Genomic DNA, 21475 nt, shown 5'->3' on the forward strand with positions numbered 1-21475 from the left:
TTACAAGCTGAGGAATAAATTTGACAGCCATAGTCTAGCTTAGATCAGCAGAGAGAGTCATATAGCCTCAGAAGGGATTTCTTATCAGACCCCAACTAAATACAAAAACAACCTTTAAAATATTCAGACTGTTTACCATTAATCTTTAGGGCATTTTTGTGGCTGGCCCATGTTAATTTATGGTCTATAGTCACCCCCAAAAATTTTACTTCATTTTCATAAGGAAGGATAGACTCTCTTAGAATAAGTGTGGGAACCTCTTCCACATGCCGGCACCTGGTAAATCTTACTGCAATTGTTTTGGAAGAGAATTTAAAACCATTCTCATTAGCCCACTTAGTAATAGCATCAATAGACAGACCTTTGCAAATGTTTACATACACACAGGGGATCATATCCTGTGCAGTATATTGCAAGGTCATTGACAAAAGTGAGCATTTCACAGGGGGCAAGATTTTTTCAACCACACTATTTATTGCCATTGAAAAATAGTGTTACACTTAAAAACACTTCCTTGGGGAACTCCTTCCTCCTGCATAATTAGTGGTCAAACTTTTTGTAAGACAGATTTATATAATTTGTATTAAAGATTACAAAATGTTTAAAACAAGTCATTTTGCTATATTTACATTATTATTAAATTAGTAAATCATTGTTATACACATTTTAGGGGTGTATATACCTCTCAACAGCTGTATGGGGGTAATCTAAGATGACTTTGGGGTCTTGGGGTGGTGGTTTGGGGTGTATTTTTGTTTGAAATATTAAATTTAGTATGATAACTTTAGGTATATTTTAGACTGAACTATTAAATTTGTCAGTGAACTGTTAAAATAGGCAGTTATAAACATTTCAGTGTTAGAGGTATACAAGTTTCAATTTTAAGAGGTATACTGGGTATTTGGCATCATAAGCCCTTATAATCTTTTTCAGACTGTTTTTTACATTTTCGTGGTGGGTTCTGGAACCTATCCCCCACAAAAAAGTGGGGAAGCACTGTACTCTTTAGTCAAGATGTGGAGACTAACACCTTTTTTTCCCTTCACCTTCCAACAGGAAGGAAGGAATGGGACCTGGCAAGTGGAAACTTTTAATGCATAAAAAAGTGACTGCTTTAACCGTAACCATTACCTAATGACCAATAACTTCATCAAAGGGAACTCAGAGCAGAAATGTAATTTTTATAATGAAAAGAAATGTAAAATAGCCACTCAAGGTTTTTAAACTTAGGGGGTAGAAACTATTAAAAACTTGACAAGAATCTAATGCATTCGTCATAGTAGATGGTTACTTAGGAAGCCTCCCTGAATTTCATTGGATAATATTAGCAAACTGATAGAGAAAATTTTTCCACATACCTTACTGGCTTGGTATTAATCATCTTTTTGTTAAAAGAAAACTTGTTAAAGCAATGGTTTGTTAGCTAATATATTCAAAATCAATCACTACTGGGTTTCTACACTAGATGTGTAAGTCATACTTTTAGTCTTCCAGGATAAACATACTTACCCTTAAAAAATGTGATACCAGCACCTTTTTTCTTAAAAAACCCAATTATTTACCAAACAGTTATGTAACTTGACTTCGGAGGTTTATCAAATTAACTTTTAAATATATTACAAAATTTATTAACTCCACTTGTTACACAAATAATGAGACTTGTGCACTTGTGCTCATGACAAGAGCAAGGAATGATAGCAAATGAATGAAAATCTTTCTCTCCACTAACACGCTATAAAGAAATCTTGAAATACACTCACACACATTCTAGCATACTATAAAACCTTGAGGCACCAATCTTGCTAAGTGTTGTTAAACTGTACAATCTCCACATTCCAATACTGATGATTAATACAAAAATGGGCTATGAATTTTTTCAATAAATAAACAAATTATCATCTTGTCCGCATCTATTTCTTTCTTACTCTAAAAGTACGGATGATTGCACTCAACACTGCTATCTCTCATACCACCAAGAAGTACAAAACTTGGTAATTCTATCTAACTTTTTAAATTTAAAGCTCTGACTTCTTGGCTTTACCCTTACGATCAAATCCTTTAAGCTCATCGGTGGCTTCCCTGGCAATATATTTGATGAAATCATCAATTTCTCGACCGCCCTGAAAAAAAATAATTTTTCTTAAGACCATTCTTCTCACATACCAAAGTAATACTAATGCTTTCAATGTTCTGCAGAAGATTTTTACTAATCAGCCGCTCTAATATTAATTTACTCCTTAGAAGTTCAACAGAAACTCTACACAAAGAAAAGCTCCATTAGACACCTAATCCAATAGACTATTGAATTTAAAGGACATTACACATTATGACTAGTTCACAATGACTGTAAAAATTAAAGCACTAAATTTTTCTAAATCTATTAAAAGGAAAATGCCATACCAAGAAAATTAGACAGCCCACAGCTGATAAACTTAATTCTAACAATTTGCTAAACCCTGGAAATACTGGACTGTACATTATTCTAGATCATGAGAATACATCACTCAATCAAGTACTGTACTTAACAGTTATACTTACATTATAATTGACAGGTGATCCACCCTTGGGCCTCCAGAAAATTGTTGGGAAACCTTGTACATGGAATGAGCTCGGGACATCGTTGGCAGTGGCGTCCATTTTAATAATATCTACATTTTCATCTGCCATCTGAAAATTAATGAATTTCAAATTTAACTATTGTGAAAAAAGAAAAACTAATAATTGTGCAAACCTCTTATGTTAATTATTCCTATATTTTCACTCTGAGGAAAACAGCACCGATACCACATGGCTACTGAATGCTGTCCATTATTTTCTTATTGCAACTTCTCTCTCAGGAGTAGATTAACCTTTACTTCCAACAGTCACAGGACAACTGATGTTTATTTAATACATTCATTTTACCATCAGGATAAGCATACAGTGTATCACTATAATTTTGGCTACGCCAGGCAGAATTCTAGAGAGCCTATTACACCATAGTTTTGGCTGTGCCAAATAGAATTCTACCCATAAAATGGGGTGTCCGGTAATTTCATCGCAATAATTTCATTGCCGTAATTACATCGTGGTAATTACATCGCGTGGTAATTACATCTCATGCATTTCCACCGCATTATAAATCCATCGCAATATAAATACATCGTTTGTAATTTCATTGTCACAAGCTAAGTCAACTGCTCAAAGCATAAAACAAACGTCTAATTTAATACTGTAATAGTTGTTGATGGGATCTAACTAACTATTCGCAAACAGCCTCATCGTCACAAGCTAAGTCACTGCTCAAAGCCAAAACTAAATGAACAATAAAACAAACGTCTAATTTAATACTGTAATAGTTGTTGATGGGATCTAACTATCTAACTATTCGCAAACAGCCTCATCGTCACAAGCTAAGTCAACTGCTCAAAGCCAAAACTAAATGAACAATAAAACAAACGTCTAATTTAATACTGTAATAGTTGTTGATGGGATCTAACTATCTAACTATTCACAAACAGCCAGCTTGTTGACTTTTCCTAAAACAGAAATTATTTGTCTTCTAAGTAGAAAACATTTGATAATAACTCGGACTAAACCCTTCAAGATGCCTCTGGGTATGTTGTAAGCACAAGGAATAAGAAAAAGTTAATTGACAATAGTCATCTATTTGTGAAAGAGAAAACAAATGGCGAAAAAACTATGTGGAAATGTGATCAATTTTATACAAAAAAGTGCCATAAAAGAGTGCATACAAATAACGAATCCATTATAAAACGACTCGGAGAACACAATCATGCAGGAGATATTGCTCGTGTTGAAGCTGCCAAAGTGATTAACATAACTAAAGAAAAAGCAATAAAAACTCAAGAAACGACACATTGTATCGCAAACCCAAGCGTATGTAGGAGTATCCCAAGCAGTTGCAGGTCAGCTACCAACACCACTGTACTTAAAAAGGAATATACGAAATGCAAGAAATGTAGCAGCACAAGTTCCTGCAAATCCAGTTAGTTTATTCGAGTTAAGCATCCCCCCTAAATATAGGATAACATTCACATCAGCCATTTCTTCTGTTTGACAGTGATGATGGATCAGACAGGATTATTATATTTTCAACTCGGAAAAATCTTCAGGTATTATCCAGTGCAAGCAACTGGTATGCAGATGGGACGTTTAAGACAACACCTCCTTTATTTCATCAACTCTACTCAATACATGATATCGTGAATGATGACGTTTTGCCTCTTGTCTTTATTTTAATGGCCAACAAAACTGAGGAGAGTTATAATAAGATTTTGTCAGAACTAAAAGGTTTAGAGCCAACCTTATCACCAAGCAAAATTATGACTGATTTTGAACGTGCAGCCATTAATGCGTTTAAAGCAGCTTTTCCTAATTCAGATCAACAAGGTTGCTTTTTTCATTTCTCACAATGTTTATTTCGATCTATACAATCAAATGGCCTGCAACAGTTGTACGAGAGTGATGCTGAATCGCATTAAAAATGCGTATGATAGCAGCCATTGCATTTGTTCCTGTCGCAGATGTGGTTACCTCTTTTGAACATTTAATTGACAATACTGATTTTCCCGAAGAAGCCCAGTCTGTCTTAGATTACTTTGAGGATACATGGATTGGACGGCCAAACCGTCGCTTAATCGTCGACCGCCTCGCTTTGATCATGTTCTTTGGAATTGCTTGATGCTGCTAAATTATGTACTTCTAAGACAAACAATGCCTGTGAAGGGTGGCATCGCTCATTCTGCGAATTAATTGGGGCTTCACATCCTACAATCTGGAAATTTTTAGAAACCTTGAAGGACGAGCAAGCGAGAAATGAAGCAATAAGGGAACAATATATAGCAGGCGTGGAACCTCCCGTAAAAAAAAAGTATAAGGATACAGCATTAAGAATTCAAAGAATAGTCAACGATTTTGAAAATTGCGAACTATTGGATTATCTAAGAGGAATCGCTCATAACTTGTCGTTTTGAGTACAAAGAAGACCGTTTGTCAGATTTTTTGTTTTTGCATTGTATGTATTAGTATATAAATAAATAAAATAAAATTTTTAATGGATGTTCCATTCTTTTTCTTTCTTTAAAATGAATGAATTAATTTATGAAATTTAGGCTCAAAGGTAAGCACTGGGCAGCAAAGGCCATTCAGCGCTTAAACCTAAAAGCAACTATAATATGTAAAATACATCTATTTTCTTTAAAAAGTTTACGAGGGAATCTACTGGGCAATTATCGTCTATTTAAAATAAGACTGGCGTCAAACAGCTAATAGTTCTCGAAGCCGAACAAAAAATTAAAAACTTATTTAAAGCCCTATTAATACTAAATATTTATTTTTCCTTTTTATAATAAAAATTTTCGTAGTTAATATAAAGACAATCATGAAAAGCATAAAACAAAAAAAAAAATTTATAATCTTTAAAAATTTAAGACGATGAAATTACAGACGATGTGATATATTGCGATGTATTCAAGACGATGAAATTACAGACGATGTGATATATTGCGATGTATTTTTAATGCGGTGAAAATGCATGAGATGTAATTACCATGCGATGTAATTACCACGATGTAATTACTGCGATGAAATTACGGCGATGTAATTACAGTGAATCATAAAATGGATAAATTCATCATTAAAAAATAAAATTAAAAGACTACATTATACAGGAAATGAATAGTTTAACCAGACCACCAAGTTAATATTACTGGAACAGGGCTGGCCCTAACAATTTGTTATTACTGATAAAAGTTTATACTTTTATTAAATGACAAGGTATTTAAAATTTTATAATTGGGTTAACTGAAAATGGAAATTGTCAAATTTTTTAAGCAACAATCAAATGTTTATTAAATTCTAGACATTCACACAATTGTTACTGTAGTCTGTATATAAAGGGATTGGACCATGTGGGCTATTTCCTAATATATTCACGAGTAAACCAAATGACCAATAGACAAGCGTGTGACTTGTTCACTGGCTTTTGCTCCAGGGCAACCCATAACCTAGCGACTGAGAAACCATCAGTGTCACCAAGAAACATCATGCACCTGCACCACCTGTCAAATAGTTGCCAGATATCACATGCTGAATATTGCCACAAGCCTTATGTCTGAAACATTAAGGGACCTGATGCAATATTTTGTAGCATCATAGTACTACTGGAGGGTAGTAAATTCATGACATGAGTTTAGAAGCTTCACAAACAAAGTAGGATGACCATCTCAGAGTAGACTGCCACAAAAAATTAAGTAGGTAGTGGGAAGAGTTCTAGTCCTGTTGAAGCCACTTGGACCAAGCTACTATTCCAAGACTACTATTCCAAGACTGTCACCATCTAGACAATAGCAGACCTCAGGCTTCCCCTCCCAAAGAAGTCCATCTCAGCAACATGTATCAGACATATCCTAAACCGTCAAGTATATCAAACACACACTGTTGGGTTAGCTAATGGAAGGAAAAATGTCCAATTTATGTCACAAATGGTACACATACCCAAAAACCTCTTAAAAACTTAGGTGTACAAATCCCTCTGAAGTAATTCCCCAGTGTTCCCTGCTGAGGGTTTGCTACTATAAGGTATCAAAAAATCAACAAGTGTAACCTGACCTCGGCCCACAGGAGAATGTGAAGCCCTATAAGGTAAATTTTTTCTGCCATATGAGAATTTAAAATGTTGTGATTTATAGGACTTCAGACAGTTTACATGCTCTAAAATTACCAAGATGATACAGCTAACAAATTCCTTCTCATTCTGGACTGCTTCCAGATCCAAATATTATCCATCTAACAAAGTGAAATGTACAGTGGTCACATGCAGTATGAGAACATTTTTTTCTTTCATGTCGGATAAGCCCCGTAACCGAACAGTGACTTACAGTAACTTTTTCAAAGATTATGACTCAAAATGAATCTAAGAAAACCAGAAGAAAGAGGACAGAGAATGCACAAGGGATGAAATAACAGATGTAGCTAAGATTAATGCATTCAATATTTTAGAGGAATGATTTATCAAAAACTTGGCAGACTGAATAAGATTCGGAAATATAAATGTTGAAAATGATACACAAGTCTGGTCAAATCTGTAGTGCTATGGACATGAATATTCATGATGATAAGCTTCATGTTATATATAGTAAGAACTGGCAAAAGTCTACAAAGTGCAGGTGCTTCGTCAACTATTGATGAATCTCCAGAGTCCATTATATCTGTTGAAAAGGTCAGACAAAACTTTTGAAATGACTGAGGTCTATAATTGGTCTCCAGCCTCCTGAACACTTTGGAGCAAGGAGCAGCTAACTCTAAAATCCCCACTACTACAGGTGAATGGCCTTTACTCTCTTATACACCATGAAGGCTACCATGTTGAGGACTGTCATCCTTACTCCCATTCTTCATTATCTCATTTACTTATGAAACTTGGATAATTTCCCTTAGTGCCATAAGTAAATGAGATAATGAAGAACGAGAGTAAGGATGACAGTCCTCAACATGGTAGCCTCTATGCTGTTTAAGTGAGTAAAGGCCATTCACCCGTAGAAGCTGGGATTTTACAGTTAACTCCCCTTGCTCCAAAGTGCTCAGGAGGTTGGAGACCAATTATAAACCTCAGCCATTTCAAGTCTCATCTGACTCACTTTTCAACAGATATAATGGAATCTGTCTGGGGACAGATTTGCAGGAGGAACTCCTCGTTTTACCAGACCTATGGAATACAGAATTCCAAATTCCAACATGCACACTTTCTAAAAAGTTTCTGCACTAAATGGGCAAGGCCACATATTCCCATTCTGTGCCATTTACTTTAGTCTGTGTACTCTGGTCCCCATGGCTGACTGGGCTCTTCATCAGAGCCTGCATCTTCATTGTGTCTAAACACAAGACTATTCCCAAAACAAATAGATCAAAGTTAGGCAGCTAAGTGAGAAAAAATATCAAGAAAATGGATAAAAAGTACATGGCAGTAAGCAATGTAGCAGAGGCCAAAGAGAGACAACAAAGAGCCTTATCTATTGTGTCCCTGCAACATCTGATTAACTCAGGTTCTGTAGTATGATTAATTTATGACTTGACATTGAAAGTCAAGTCCAAATCCTTCCTTAAGTGAGCATCTGATGATCTAATAACATTTACAAAACATACCTACTAGGCAAAAAAGATGCAAGTAATTTACAAGGCCTGCAAGAAAGCAAATACGCATTTCGATACATGAAATAAACAGCAAATATGAACTAAATATGGCATAAAAATGTGTGCATTAGCATGAAATTCAGACAAGGAAACAAAGTTCAGCAAATTTACCTTTTCTCCTAGCTCATCGTAAGTAGGGGCCAATTTTTTGCAGTGCCCACACCAAGGTGCATAGAATTCAATCAATATATCTTTGTCATTGTTGGTAACAAGTTCATCAAAGTTTTTGGCAACAGCAACTTTCACTGGCCCTGTCTGATCTGGAATTGGTTCAGATTTGAGGTATGGTTCTAACTCTCCAGCTTTCAACTTGACAAGGAATGCTTCAAAGGTTTCCATCCTGGAAGAAAATTTACGATTAAAACAGGGTGCAAACATATATCTTTTAATCCTAATAAATACGGCAAATAAATTTACACTAATTTTTAAAAGTAAAAGTACAAATTATAACATACCTACGAAAATTCTCCAGACATCACATTTTTAAAAGTATAAATTATGAGATACTTACGAAAACTCTCCAGACATCACAAACTTTTGTGACTTAGCATTGCGTGCACAGATGACTGGTTTGTCCCCAGCAACAAAATCCACTCCATATTCCTCCAGTTCATGCTGGAAGTCATCTTTATTTGCTACAGCAAAAGTAAAGTCATCAGCAAACTTTAAGGCCACCTAGAAAATAATCCGAATATTTACAATTAATCTTAAATACCACGAACTTGGGATTTTGCTCTTTCAATTAGTATCTAGACCAGACTTCAAACATTCCATATAAAATAAATTTGTTTACCGTTACTCAAAAGGATGTATTTGAACCCAGTTTACCTTCAGAACACGATTACGCCAGTAATTTGTTCCCTTTGTGTTCTTGATGTAATCCACATTGTAGTATGCAACAACTAAAGGCTGGCGGAAATCCTGAGTTGTGTCTGGGGTGCGATGACCAGCCAATCCATGGCTGAGGAAAAGAAACTCTAAATAAAATTCTTATTGCCTAGATGGTGAAATATGACAATTTGAAAAAACCAGTAGCAAATGGACAGTAGAACAAACAAGACAACTTTGGTTCCCAGTCTTTCACAACAAAACCAGATTCAGATCCAGCAACTTTCACCTAACATTACAGTTAAGTGATCTTTGAACAATCTAATTTCACCAATTTCAAAGTAAATTTGTACTGGAAATGTAAAGAAGATTGTGTACTGTTGAATGCTTTCAAGTAAGTTTCCTTCATAGCTTTGCAGATTCTCTCATACAAATTTTGTGGGCATTCTCAAGTCTACATTATTTATGTTCTCCTTATCTGCCTTTTTGTTGTCTATACTACACTCTACTAATATAGTGTTTAATAATATATTACATTAAACAATGAAATTTCTTATATGCCTTTTTCTTTCTGCATCACCTACATACTGTACTGTACTTACGTGGAATAAGACTTTTCTTCAAGTAGAAAAAAAGCATATTTAATTCCAATTCTCAGTTTCTTTTTACTTAAATTTTTATGACACTGATAGATAGAATATAGGATTTAGGCCAAAGGCCAAGCACTGGAACCTATGAGGTCATTCCGCGCTGAAACAAAAATTACTGTAAGAAAGTTTGATTGGTGCAACATTACTGTAAGAAGGTTTGATTATTGCAACAGGAGAAAAACCTCGCAGTTGCACTATGAAGCAATTATTAGGAGAGGGTGGAAAGTCAGATGGAAGAAAGAGAATATGAACAAAGGTATAGTAAAAGGAATGAAAGAAGCTGCAGCTAGGGGCCAAAGGGATGCTGCAAAGACCCTTCAGTAATGCCTCACAATACACCACGTGAGGTGCACTGACAGCACTAAACCCCCTAAAGGGTTTATGTGAACTCATAAAAATAAAACCTTCCCAACATCCTGTTACCAACCAGACCCACTTGCCTACCAGACTGACCCATTCACTCAAGAGCCAAGTATGTTTAGGGTCAAACAATTTCAAAAAGGTTGACTTACTAGTTCTTTTTAATGAATGATTCAATTTCCACTTTGTCTGCAGATCCTTCGTATGTGACACTATCAGGCTCAAACTTATTGCTAAGATGCTTTGGCCTGAATAAAACAACAACGTCTTGCTTGCCATAATGCTCATTGACTGCAGCAGTTAGTGAATGGCCAAATCTAACACTTTCCCTCATTTTGTCAGCTGCTTTCATGAAGGCATCTGAAATTCAAGAAAAAATTAGCAATGGTATCACTAATATTCACTGGCAGTTTTTTATATGGCAGTTTTTAAGACCTTTACAGATAATCATTAACACTGTAACTCCGACTCTCAATAAGCACAAGAACACTGGGTTATCAATCTACCAGAAACTAAAGTGCACTGCATGTATGTTTATACATTCGGCAAACCACCCCTATATTAAAAATTATTTCAATCAAACCATAAAATTACAAAAAAACACTAATTTAAGCTATAACAAAAGTTCCTGACAATACTACTCTCTACCATTCCCATGAACATTTTCCTGATCTTAATTTGAACTTCTGACTTTCCTGCTTCTCTTTAAAATAAAATTCAAGATTGTTAAAAATATCAGTCTCAGGACACCAGTCCTTCAACACTGCTGTTAGTAATTTCAATCTGCTTACACTTTAATACAAAGTAATCAAATCTGGCCATTAGTCAAACACCGAACCTCTTTCGTGAACCTTAAGGAAATACCAGTCATGAAATTCAAGACTAATAACTAATTTAAATAATTTCACACAACAGCCTTTATCATCATCATCATTATCATTATTCAGAAGATGAAACCTATTCATCTGTGGTCCATTGACTTGGAATTCAAGCTTCCACAGGAGAGAGGGGCAATAAAGGGAAACAGAAAGAAGAGATGCCACTTATTAAAAAAGAAAAAAAATAGATAAAAATGTATTAAAATGCAAGAAGAACAGTATTAGGATAGTAATGCATTGCATTTTCGCTTGAACTTTCCGAAGTTCAAACTGCACGACATCCTCTGGGAGGCTGTTCCACAGTCCAACTGTATGAGGAATAAAGGACCTCGGGAACCAAGAAGTTCGACAGCGAGGCACATCTACTGCATATTGGTGCAACAAATCTGGTTTCTCTCAGCAGATACAGGGGATCATGGATCAACTGTGAATGTGAATGATATCTGTTGAAATACAACTTAAGAAAAAGTGACAAGACCATCCATCGATGGTTCAAGTCATAACTGCTACTATTAAGAAACAAACCTACCACCACAAACCATTCTGTCTAAAACGAGATAAATCTCTGGCAGAAGCAGACATCCACACCAGAAAACAGTATTTCAGCAAAGGAAGTACAAATGACCTAAAACAGGTTGCACTGGTTTAATCAATGTTACAAATATATGAGGCCTTACGAACAATACCTAACTTGTGCGGCATTTGCGGGAACTTTCACTAGATGTCTTCTCAAAAGTTAGATGCAAGTCAAAAGTTACACCTATAATAGTTGAAGCTTTAGACTCAATCAGCAAAGTACCATCCACCTGAAGGGGAGGATGGGATGGGAAATCTGTATGAGATCTGCTAATCAAAAGTGTTTTCGTTTTATTGGAGTTCAGCCTCGTACCCAACCGACTACACCATTCCCTGATCTGGTCCTTGTTTCAATTGCGGCTGAGGGCAGCTTCATTTCTCGTAAGTGGAGACTATACTACACCCAGTGTTGCATCATCAGCATAATGAACAATCTTGTTTTCGAGGCCAACAACGATTCTTTCACAAGTAGCCTTCTATACCACAATTAAAACTACAAACCACAATTAAAACTACAATCCTCAATTTTCCACGCACATTTTCCATACATACCTAGGTTAAACTGAGTCAATCATGGACTAAAGGTGTGCTAAGTAAATACTGCAAAATTTCCATTTTACAGAACCATTTTTGCATAACTCTAAGCAACAAAATTTTATTTTGCAATGAATTATTAACATACTTGTGCGCTTATCTTACCTTTAAGTTTTGATTCTCCTCCGAAGTAAACTACGCCTACTTCTTGACTTGACAAGAAAGCTTCAGCAGTTTCAACTGAAGTCAATTCTTTAGATGCTGGCCCAACCTGCGATCTCATGTACTTAATGATGCCACCTATGAAAAAAAGTTCCTAATTAAACTCGCTATACTTGACTGAAATAGTATTACTGTTTGTCAAATATTTCATCTGTCAGTCCCATAAATGCTGCTACCTAAACGCCTCAACTGACCATTTACACCACAACATTACTGGTTGAAAATTTAACAACCTAAGAAAAAGTAATACAGACCTAGTTATAAAATTGGATGTTACAAGTTAAACCTGTTGAATAAGAAATTTGTGATGACCAAAGTCAGCAGAAACATGTCATTCCATGGTATGCAGAACGGTACTCACTAGCATCTCTGGGACCATTGTAATCTGCAGAGAGGTCACCACCCTTGAAGATCTTGAGAGTGGGGTACCCAGAAACCCCAAACCTTCCACATGTATCTTTACCATCATCAGTACAATCAACCTGCGAAAAAAAGTAATATGTTAAACCAGCACTTTCACGACTTGAAAAATTTATTTTTAAAATAAAGTACTAAATTTATGCAATGGATAAAGTGTACATCAAACTTACCTTTGCCAATATTACTGGAGGATCATTTGCTTTCAATGTTGGAGCAGCTTTTTCAAACTCCGGTTTTAGTCTCTTGCAGTGTCCACACCTGAAAGTTGAGAAATTTAATGAAAATCACAGCCAATCCACATAAAAGCATTAATGTACTGTAAGTATATTGATACAGACTGTTGTAAAAGCCACCACCACATTGATAAACCATAGGGGAAAAAACCAAGACCTATCATCAATTGCACCACAGAGCATGAATTCTTCAGGTGTTGGGAAACCTGACTCCTGATAAAGGAATTCCATATGCGCCTTAGTAATTCTGGCATGGGTAGCCAAAGAAGGACTACATTAGTTTGCAGTATAATTCCTCCTTGAAAGAAGAAAACTTCTAATGAAAGGGAGGCATCAACCGTGCAAGAACACTCAAAAGGTCTTACACAACTGCATCACAGTATTTATCTTTATCTTTTCCACAGGTAATCATGCTTAAAAGCTGGACTTATGACTGATTGGTAATTGGTTAAAAATTGCAGTGGCAGTAACTGCTGGCAGCCACACCAAACTGAAAACTAGTGGTAACTACAGGAAAGCAGAGACAGAGCAGTTTGTACTGAGAAGAAAGTGTTGCACCCGGTACTAAAACTATTTACATCAGGTGCAGGTCACACCAGGCACAAGCTGTCCCTGGATGGAGCTTTGGTTGCAAAGGGTACAAGAGTCTACCAGACTGGACAAAAAGTACCAGACAATACTGACGTCATCAGTACAGATTCCAGTTATCTTCACTCGGTACCAGGCATGGGCAACACAGGGTACAGGCCAAGCTGCATGTGCCACAACACCGTAGAGCTGTGGCTGAGCTAGGCACCATCTGTATTAGGCAATGGCATGTGCAGCATGTGCACAGTCCCTACCAAGGAAAAGTGGTGCAACAGTTTAAAGAGAATTACCCATAAGGATAGTTTCAACAACAAGATCTGTCTTAATACAAACAAACCTGATTCAATGGTCTCATCCTTGGGATGGTACCCATCCACAGCAGTGATGTACAGTGTGCTATCACAAAATATCCCTAAACACTAGTTATGCCCTGCATGGGCTTCACCAAAAAAGCAGTGTATGGATATTAAAACTTTTGTAATATGGTCATTGAAACCACAAAATACCTTTGGGTCACAACTTGTGGTCCAGACTATTCATAGGCAATGAACATCCACTGGATATACAAATACTCATGGATATACAGGCTCAAGGGGCTTCCTACTCAAGACTGGGACCTCTAGGCATTCAAGTTTGTTAGCTAGAACTGCGGAAAAAAGTGCTTTGTCCAATCTGTCAACTGATAGTGCGCACAGAGTGATTCTGTGACAATACAGTGTGAAAAATAAGACCATTACTGTAGCCAGTGTTGCATGGGGCATGGGCAGTATCTGAACACACGTGGCATGACAGCAAATGTAGTATGCAAAGCACAAGCACAGACATAGCTCAGAGAGTCTAGCAATGTAGTGGGAGGATTTCAATAGGAGGTTGGTAACAACCACAAACCCGGTGAGCCATCACATAGTAGCAGTAACTGAAGTTAATGAAAGCAGTAACCTGCTTGAAAATAAAACTGCAACCAAAGGATACCAAAGAATCTGGTGACATGTTCTCAAGAGGCCAAACCTGTCCCTCCATTAACCGGATTTCAAAAGCCAGGGAGTTAAGAGCACAAGGCACTGCTGAAACTTAGGATACCTGATGGATGTGTATGATTTCAAATTGCCATAATTCTTTTATCCATCATAAATTGGACTTCAATATTTAATACAAATACAATTGTGCACTTTCTTCAATATTTAATAAAATTACAATTGTGCACAAATTTTCCCTTAATTGCAGTCACAACAGTTTCAGCCAAAGCGACAACATTCAACCACCTCTATCATACTTACTACATCTGTAGCCAACCCCCAAAAATATAGGAAAAGAAAAACAGCCAGTAAAGTCTTAGCCCCAGTTAGATTTGTCTTTGTCATGGCTATCTTTTAACTGAAGATTAAAGGGGATTCTCCCAGCCCTGCCATCCTACATTAGGAAGTCAAATTACTTTTTTTCAAATAATTCTACAAATCAGCTAAGCACAAAATACATGGATCTAAAGGTGCACCTTGGAGAAAACTCCAAGGCTGCACTAAGTAGCCTAACAGAAGTTTGACATCAAGATGGAAGGCAGGTAATGGAAATGGAGTGCACCGAAGTATCTTCAGCACAATCGAGTTTTCTGTACAGCGTATAATGCTGTATGAAACTCAGCCACTGCCCATGAAACTCTCAGCTGCGGCCCATGAAACTTTCAGCCAAGGCCCGTTGGTAGCCTGGGGTGCCAGACACGATCAAGGGTAAATTTAACCTTAAAATAAAAACTACGGTAATTCTAAGCGGCTGTCCGCGGTGAGCTAGACTATGGCAATTGACGTTTTCCTATGTTATTTTACTTCCTTTAGAAGAATTTAAAGTAATATTTTGTCGGCCGGCTGTAACTAAGCTGTCATTGACCTTTGAAGACTACACGACTTGTATTACCTAACGCAGGGTAGGTCTAAGCCGGCATTCATGCAAGCCCCCACCTCCATAGCTAATACGGCAAAATTGTAACCAGTAAACCCCCCTAAAAATACCAACCTAACGTATCCTAGAGGTGTTTACTGGTTACAATTTTGCCGTGTTAGTTATGGAGGGGAGGTGGGGGGGCTTGTCGCGGAATGCCGGCTTAGACCTACCCCGTGTTAGGTACTTAAGTCGTGTAGTCTTCAAAGGTCAATTACAGTATATTTACAGCCGGCCGACAAAATATGACTTTAAATTCTTGTAAAGCAAGTAAAATAGCATAGAAAAACGCCAATTGCCACAGTCTAGCTCACCATGACAGCCGTTTAGAATTACCAAAACTACTGAGGCTAGAGGACTTCAATTTGGTATGTTTAATGATAGGAGGGTGGATGGTCAACATACCATTTTGCAGCCCTCTAGCCTCCTTAGTTTTTAAGAAATGAGGGCAGACAGAAAAAGCTATCTCAATAGCTTTCTTTTACAGAGTTAAAAAGCGAGTATAACTAAGGAACAATGGGGCACTCATACACCCTTTAGTAGGGATGGTGGTAATTCTACATAACAAAACAGATAATTTCAAATTTTTTACCTGAATAAAACAGCAATGGTGAAAAATGCAATAAAAGCAAGATAATTTCCTTAAAATCTATTTACCTTAAATCAATGATAGTGTATATATATGCTTTTCAAAATGTACTGGTTTTTGACACTTCGCCGCTACAGAGGAATGCAATGTGGTACCTCTTATTGCTCTGTAGTGGAATTAAACTACAAGACAAGCACCAGGCCAAAGAAGAATAAGCTTAATTTTCCATCAAGTAACTAATAAAAACACTCGTCATTGCCATTGGTAAAAGGAAGAGGAATATTGTTTCTAGTTCAAGAAAAAAAATTGGTATTTCTTAACTTGTTCCTTGTGCTAGTTACTGCTACTGATGGACCTTACAAACATTTGATAACCCAAGTGACTGTACTTTGGCCTCTCAAGTTTAAAGCTGTGCTTTGACCAATTTTTTGGGAAATGGAAAATTAGACCATTAGCATTTTTTGAAAGCTTTAATTTTAAGGAAAAATGGCCAACTTTTAACCACTTCAAATGTGTGCAGGCACTGAATACAACCAACCCCTTAGGAGACATTGACTGAAATACGCTACTGTACTACAGAGTTCACGATTTTGACCACTTCACAAGAAAGCAATGCTATATTTAGACGTACTTAGACTTTGAAATTGCTGATTTTGGTAAAACTTTACTTAGTTGTGCAGCTTGATTCCAGCCAATTAAAACTGGGACAGGTTACCACCTTTTTCGGAAGTCTAGGGGGCTTCCACCCAAGTCAGGGCACGTCACCATAAGTTGGGTTAGGTAAGTATGATCTGGTTAGGTGAAGACCTGGCATTACAGGAAATGTTATGTCTATTTATGTAAGAGGAACCCTGCCATCATCGATGGCTGGCTGGAATCAGGCCGTGCAACTAAAGTTTTACCCTGATTTTAAAATGAGTAATGTGTAAGCAGATTTTCTGCCAGTGTATGGTTGGTTTACCTATTGCAATTCCATAAGTCAAGGTCTCATTTGGCTCTGCAGAATTAAGTGTCCCTGCTTCCAAGACAGCATTTCATTTTCACCTGTACCTCAATTCTTAATTTTAACAAAGCTAAACATATCATGCAAGTTTTAGTTTTCCTTGTACATTGCACACTAAAACAGTGAGATCCCATATCTCTAACTGTAACATTTACAGATTTCAGAATGCTTTCACACTAAGCATATCAAGGAGACTTCAAAAACATGGCAAAACAACTCCATCAGAATTATGGTATTCAAGTAAAATAATACCTTGGTGTCAATATCCTACAATTTTAGCTAAATCATATGTCTGTCCTACTCTACTGCCACATCTTCGATGGCGGTTCTCCAAGTGACCGAAAGGTACTAGAGATTTTGACAAACTGACAGCTAACATTGAAGTTTTGTTAACCCATTAAAAGTTCCTTGTGCAATAATTGAGGGCCACAAAGGGAAACTACAGATTCAGGCCATGTTGAGGGGGCAGGGACTTTCCCTCAGTGAAAGATTGACGCAGGAATATCCAGTTTATGTAAGCAATCTTTTTATGACCACCATGGTCAGATTAGATTGGGATGAAGGCTAGGGGTAAGCTTGGCCTTACATGCCTGGTAGGATGTGAATGTGACACCGTGGGTTAGGTTAGGATCAATCCCTGTAATCTAAGATTTACAGCATCACAGGTCAAGTTAGCTTAGAGGAGCCATGGCCCCATGACGTTTCCTGACAACCCCTGCATAGGATAGCCTCATGGACCTAAGGTAAGGAAGTCAGTCATCTCCCCATACGAATATTAGACCCCATACGAACATTTTAAGACCTGTGTCTCAACGTCAAAAAGTTGACTTAGAAATCATATGACGCCCAAAATTTAACAGCTGATAATAAACACCCACTCCTACCCCAGGCCTGGCCTGTGAACTGTAGGTTATCGTATTCGTGGTCCTACGATAGGCAGTATTTATGCTCAGAATTATGAAAGCAGCCTCGCATAGCCTACTGTCTTAAAGCAAATCCCCGTGATTCCCTCGATGCAATAAGGGGCATTTCTAAGGCTAAAACAAACAACCTTGATAACCACCACAACATACCGGAATGGGCAAAAATCCACACCTAAAAATGACTTCTTAATCTACAGCCTTACTACATCAAAAAGGGGGAAAAGAGAGGACAAACTTACCATGGGGCGTAAAACATCACCAGAACCGTTTCATAGCTGGCTACTTTCCCGTCGAAGTCTGCATCGTTAAACTGTTGGACTTCGTCACCTAAAGTCACGGCCAATATGGCAAAAACAACAAACAACTTCGTCCACATTTCGTCCGACTGGCGGTGTCTCTGGTGGAAGTCTCCTTACTGTTTAAATGCCGGCAAGGTTGAAGGGAGTTGTGTTGTGTACGCTGCTGCTGCGGCAAGTTGACAGCTACTCTTTCCAAAAATCTTTCTACACGCTCGCCTGCCCACTTAGAGGTCATACATACCATACTGGTCACTAGACAATGAAGTTTTGTCCTTTCTCGCGTACTTTCGTCAACTTTGAGAAGTCAAATCAGCTGGGATCAATCTAAGATTTTATAATGTCCGCATATAATAACGCCATCTGTCTCTGTGTTGGCCAACAACCATTGGCCAAGGGCCGAATACTACGGCCAATCACAACCTTACACTTAGGTTTGACAACATGCGGCGGTCCATTTAAACTAAAGTAAACAGCTGACATGTCCTGCAATTTGTTCAGCCCACTTGTGGTAATTTATATGCGAGCTTTCATCTTTAACATGAATTGCAATATTGTTCTGTAAAAATACATTACCAGTATGACCAGTGATTATTAAGGGGTTTGTGTAAATGATTAATACGATTCGTTAACATGAATAGAACAAACTGAATAGTTCCCTTACAATAAAGTCGACTATAATTAGCAAAAATATATCGAGAAACGTCCTATTCTCTCTCTCTCTCTCTCTCTCTCTCTCTCTCTCTCTCTCTCTCTCTCTCTCTCTCTCTCTCTCTCTCTCTCTCAGAATGAGTGTTAAGTTGATGTGCTGTTGAAACCGAAATTTCACACACAAAAAAGTTAAATAAGAAAAATCTAACGATCAATGAATAACTTTTAAAGAAAAAACCTTCAGTAACACCAGTAATAATAATAATAATAATAATAATAATAATAATAATAATTGAACTCTGCGTGATCATATGTTCCTCTAATTCCATATGACTTGGAATGCCATGTATGAGCATCATTTTCCAACTAACAACGCAAACATAGAAAATAAAGCTAAAGGATTTAAGAATATATTTACAACGAATGAACAATTTTGAAACTTTGCCAAAAACTTCTCTCTTTTTTGAGTTTATTTAACAAACAGGAGTTTAAATTCACATTAGAAATTGTTTAACAATCTTGGCAAACTTGAAATCTATTTTTGTTAACGAAATATATGTAGTTTTTAAGTGTTTCTTGTGCTGATAAGTAGATTTAGACTTGTGATTTTGTGTACAGATGTCTCATCTATGGGCAAGAATATTACTAATGAAAGAAGCATCTACACAACTTTTTTAAATTTGTTGGTGGGGCTGAACCTTTCCAGTTTAAGTTGGTGCAAATTGACCTATTTTTGTATGCTAGACGGAACCACTGCCATTTTTTTTACTAACACTTTATTGCTATTTTCTTTTTGCCGTCTTTTAAACATAAACAGGCTATTGTTTGTACCACTGCCATTTTTTACTAACACTTTATTGCCATTTTCTTTTTGCCGTCTTTTAAACATAAACAGGCTATTGTTTGTATTTTTTGATATTTTATATCTCATTTTAAAGAGTAAGCAAGATTCGGGTTATTTTTGACTGAACAATAATGATTGATTAAGCGTATGTGTGCGTGTATGTGTCGGGGTGTAGAAGGTTAAATATAGATGTTTATAATTACTGGGTTGAAAGCACAGATGTGATATTCCTTAGTCACCCGAGGAATTTTGTCCGTAGCTCCTTTCCGTTCAAAAGACATGATGCTCTTCATCCTAATATAACGAAACGGAATTCACTTCTCGTTATTGGCCGATTTGTTCGTAAAGTTTGGCGAGAACACTGCCAATGGCTGACGTTGTTTCCATTAATTTAAGCGCCTGCTCTAGCGAGCAGCCGTAAACAGCCCGAGGCTACTTTCAAATGTTTAAAAAATTTATCGATTGTCTGCTTCGTCCAAAAAAAGGAAAAAAAATAGAGTTGCCCGTATGTTCGAACTCCACGCCGATGCTGAATTCTTTTTTAGTGAAAATGGTTAAGTATATTTAAATGGATTGAAATTGCAATGGGTTTCTTCTCAATCCTTAACTGAAAACAATGGGTGAATCTTAGTCAGCAGCGCCACCCATTGTTCTTTTGTTTCTTCACTGACGACTCTCCCCGTCTTTTGACTTCACACTCAATTTCTACAAGGATCTGTCACGAGTTAGTATGATTTTGTTATTATTGTGGTATTTGTTGATGACTCAGATTTCTAAAAGAAATAAAAATTGGCGAAAATTTTAACTAGGGCCAAAATGCGTTGTTCATATTGTCAAAAGTTGCATAAATCCTTCTGCCCATCATCGTTATAGCTGCATTAATGAAGGTCTTGCAGGGTCCACATTCACACAAGGGAGTGAGACATTTAAGTGACTATATGCTATTATTATTATTATTATTATTATTATTATTATTATTATTATTATTATTATTATTATTAATGAAGTTAAAAGATGTATGATCACAGCCTTTAGGAACTAGAGACCCTGTTGCTGCGAAGAAAGATGCCTTCACGACCCGAAGACAGTAGGCCTAGTAGAACTTATGGATTGCGGTTGATCCAGCAGTACTGGAAACGGGGAACTCCTCTGTATTATCATTCCACCTGTAACCTCCCGATATACTTGCGAAATAGAATTGTTTTAGATCACCATACCCAGATCTTACGTGTGTTCGCCAAACTGCACGTGCCGTTTGTTACTTAACGACTCTGTTGCCACTTCTTTCGTCCTCCCGCTTATGAGAGAAAGACACAATTAATAAATTTAATATGAGACAGGGATAGGGAGTGGCGGTGACTCTCAGAATCAAAACAGGAGTTGTGGCAAGATACGCTGATTTCCTGTAACAATTCGTAGCGATTAGTTCGGCAGCTGGTTTCCTCCCTCTTCTAGTCTGGTGCTTCTAATCGTTTATAAAAACGATTAGAAGGGAAATTCATATAGGACAGTTGCTTAAAAGCAAACAAGCGCGTCACTTGCTGCATCAATATATATTTCTCTCTGAAGCCTGACAACGATACTGTTTAGATATGCCGTCATCTAGCCCAGACGAGCTTCTTCCACTATAGGCTCATATACGCCTGCAGAAAGACGGTTCCCTCTCATAACCAGCTCCAGAAGAAAGGGCCGTGTTGGCATAAGACTACCATAACCTCCAGAACAACAAGCACCTTAGTTCGAGCAAGGCAAAAT

At 37.1% G+C, this 21475-nt stretch overlaps 1 protein-coding gene across 1 annotated transcript; it reads right to left on the reverse strand.

Moving 5' to 3' along the window:
- Positions 1 to 1605: 1605 nt before the first annotated feature.
- On the reverse strand, positions 1606 to 18784 carry ERp60 (disulfide-isomerase A3). Its single transcript, XM_067081005.1, has 10 exons — positions 18169 to 18784; positions 12832 to 12919; positions 12603 to 12723; positions 12185 to 12319; positions 10184 to 10391; positions 9022 to 9154; positions 8705 to 8868; positions 8305 to 8533; positions 2539 to 2667; positions 1606 to 2120 (listed from the first exon to the last, which is right to left on the reverse strand). The coding sequence occupies exons 1-10, from the start codon at positions 18303 to 18305 to the stop codon at positions 2016 to 2018; spliced, it is 1449 nt and encodes a 482-aa protein (XP_066937106.1). The 5' UTR covers positions 18306 to 18784; the 3' UTR covers positions 1606 to 2015.
- Between the last annotated feature and the right edge of the window lie 2691 nt (positions 18785 to 21475).

This window comes from Macrobrachium rosenbergii, chromosome 36 (assembly GCF_040412425.1).
Source record: "Macrobrachium rosenbergii isolate ZJJX-2024 chromosome 36, ASM4041242v1, whole genome shotgun sequence".
NCBI lineage: Eukaryota > Metazoa > Arthropoda > Malacostraca > Decapoda > Palaemonidae > Macrobrachium > Macrobrachium rosenbergii.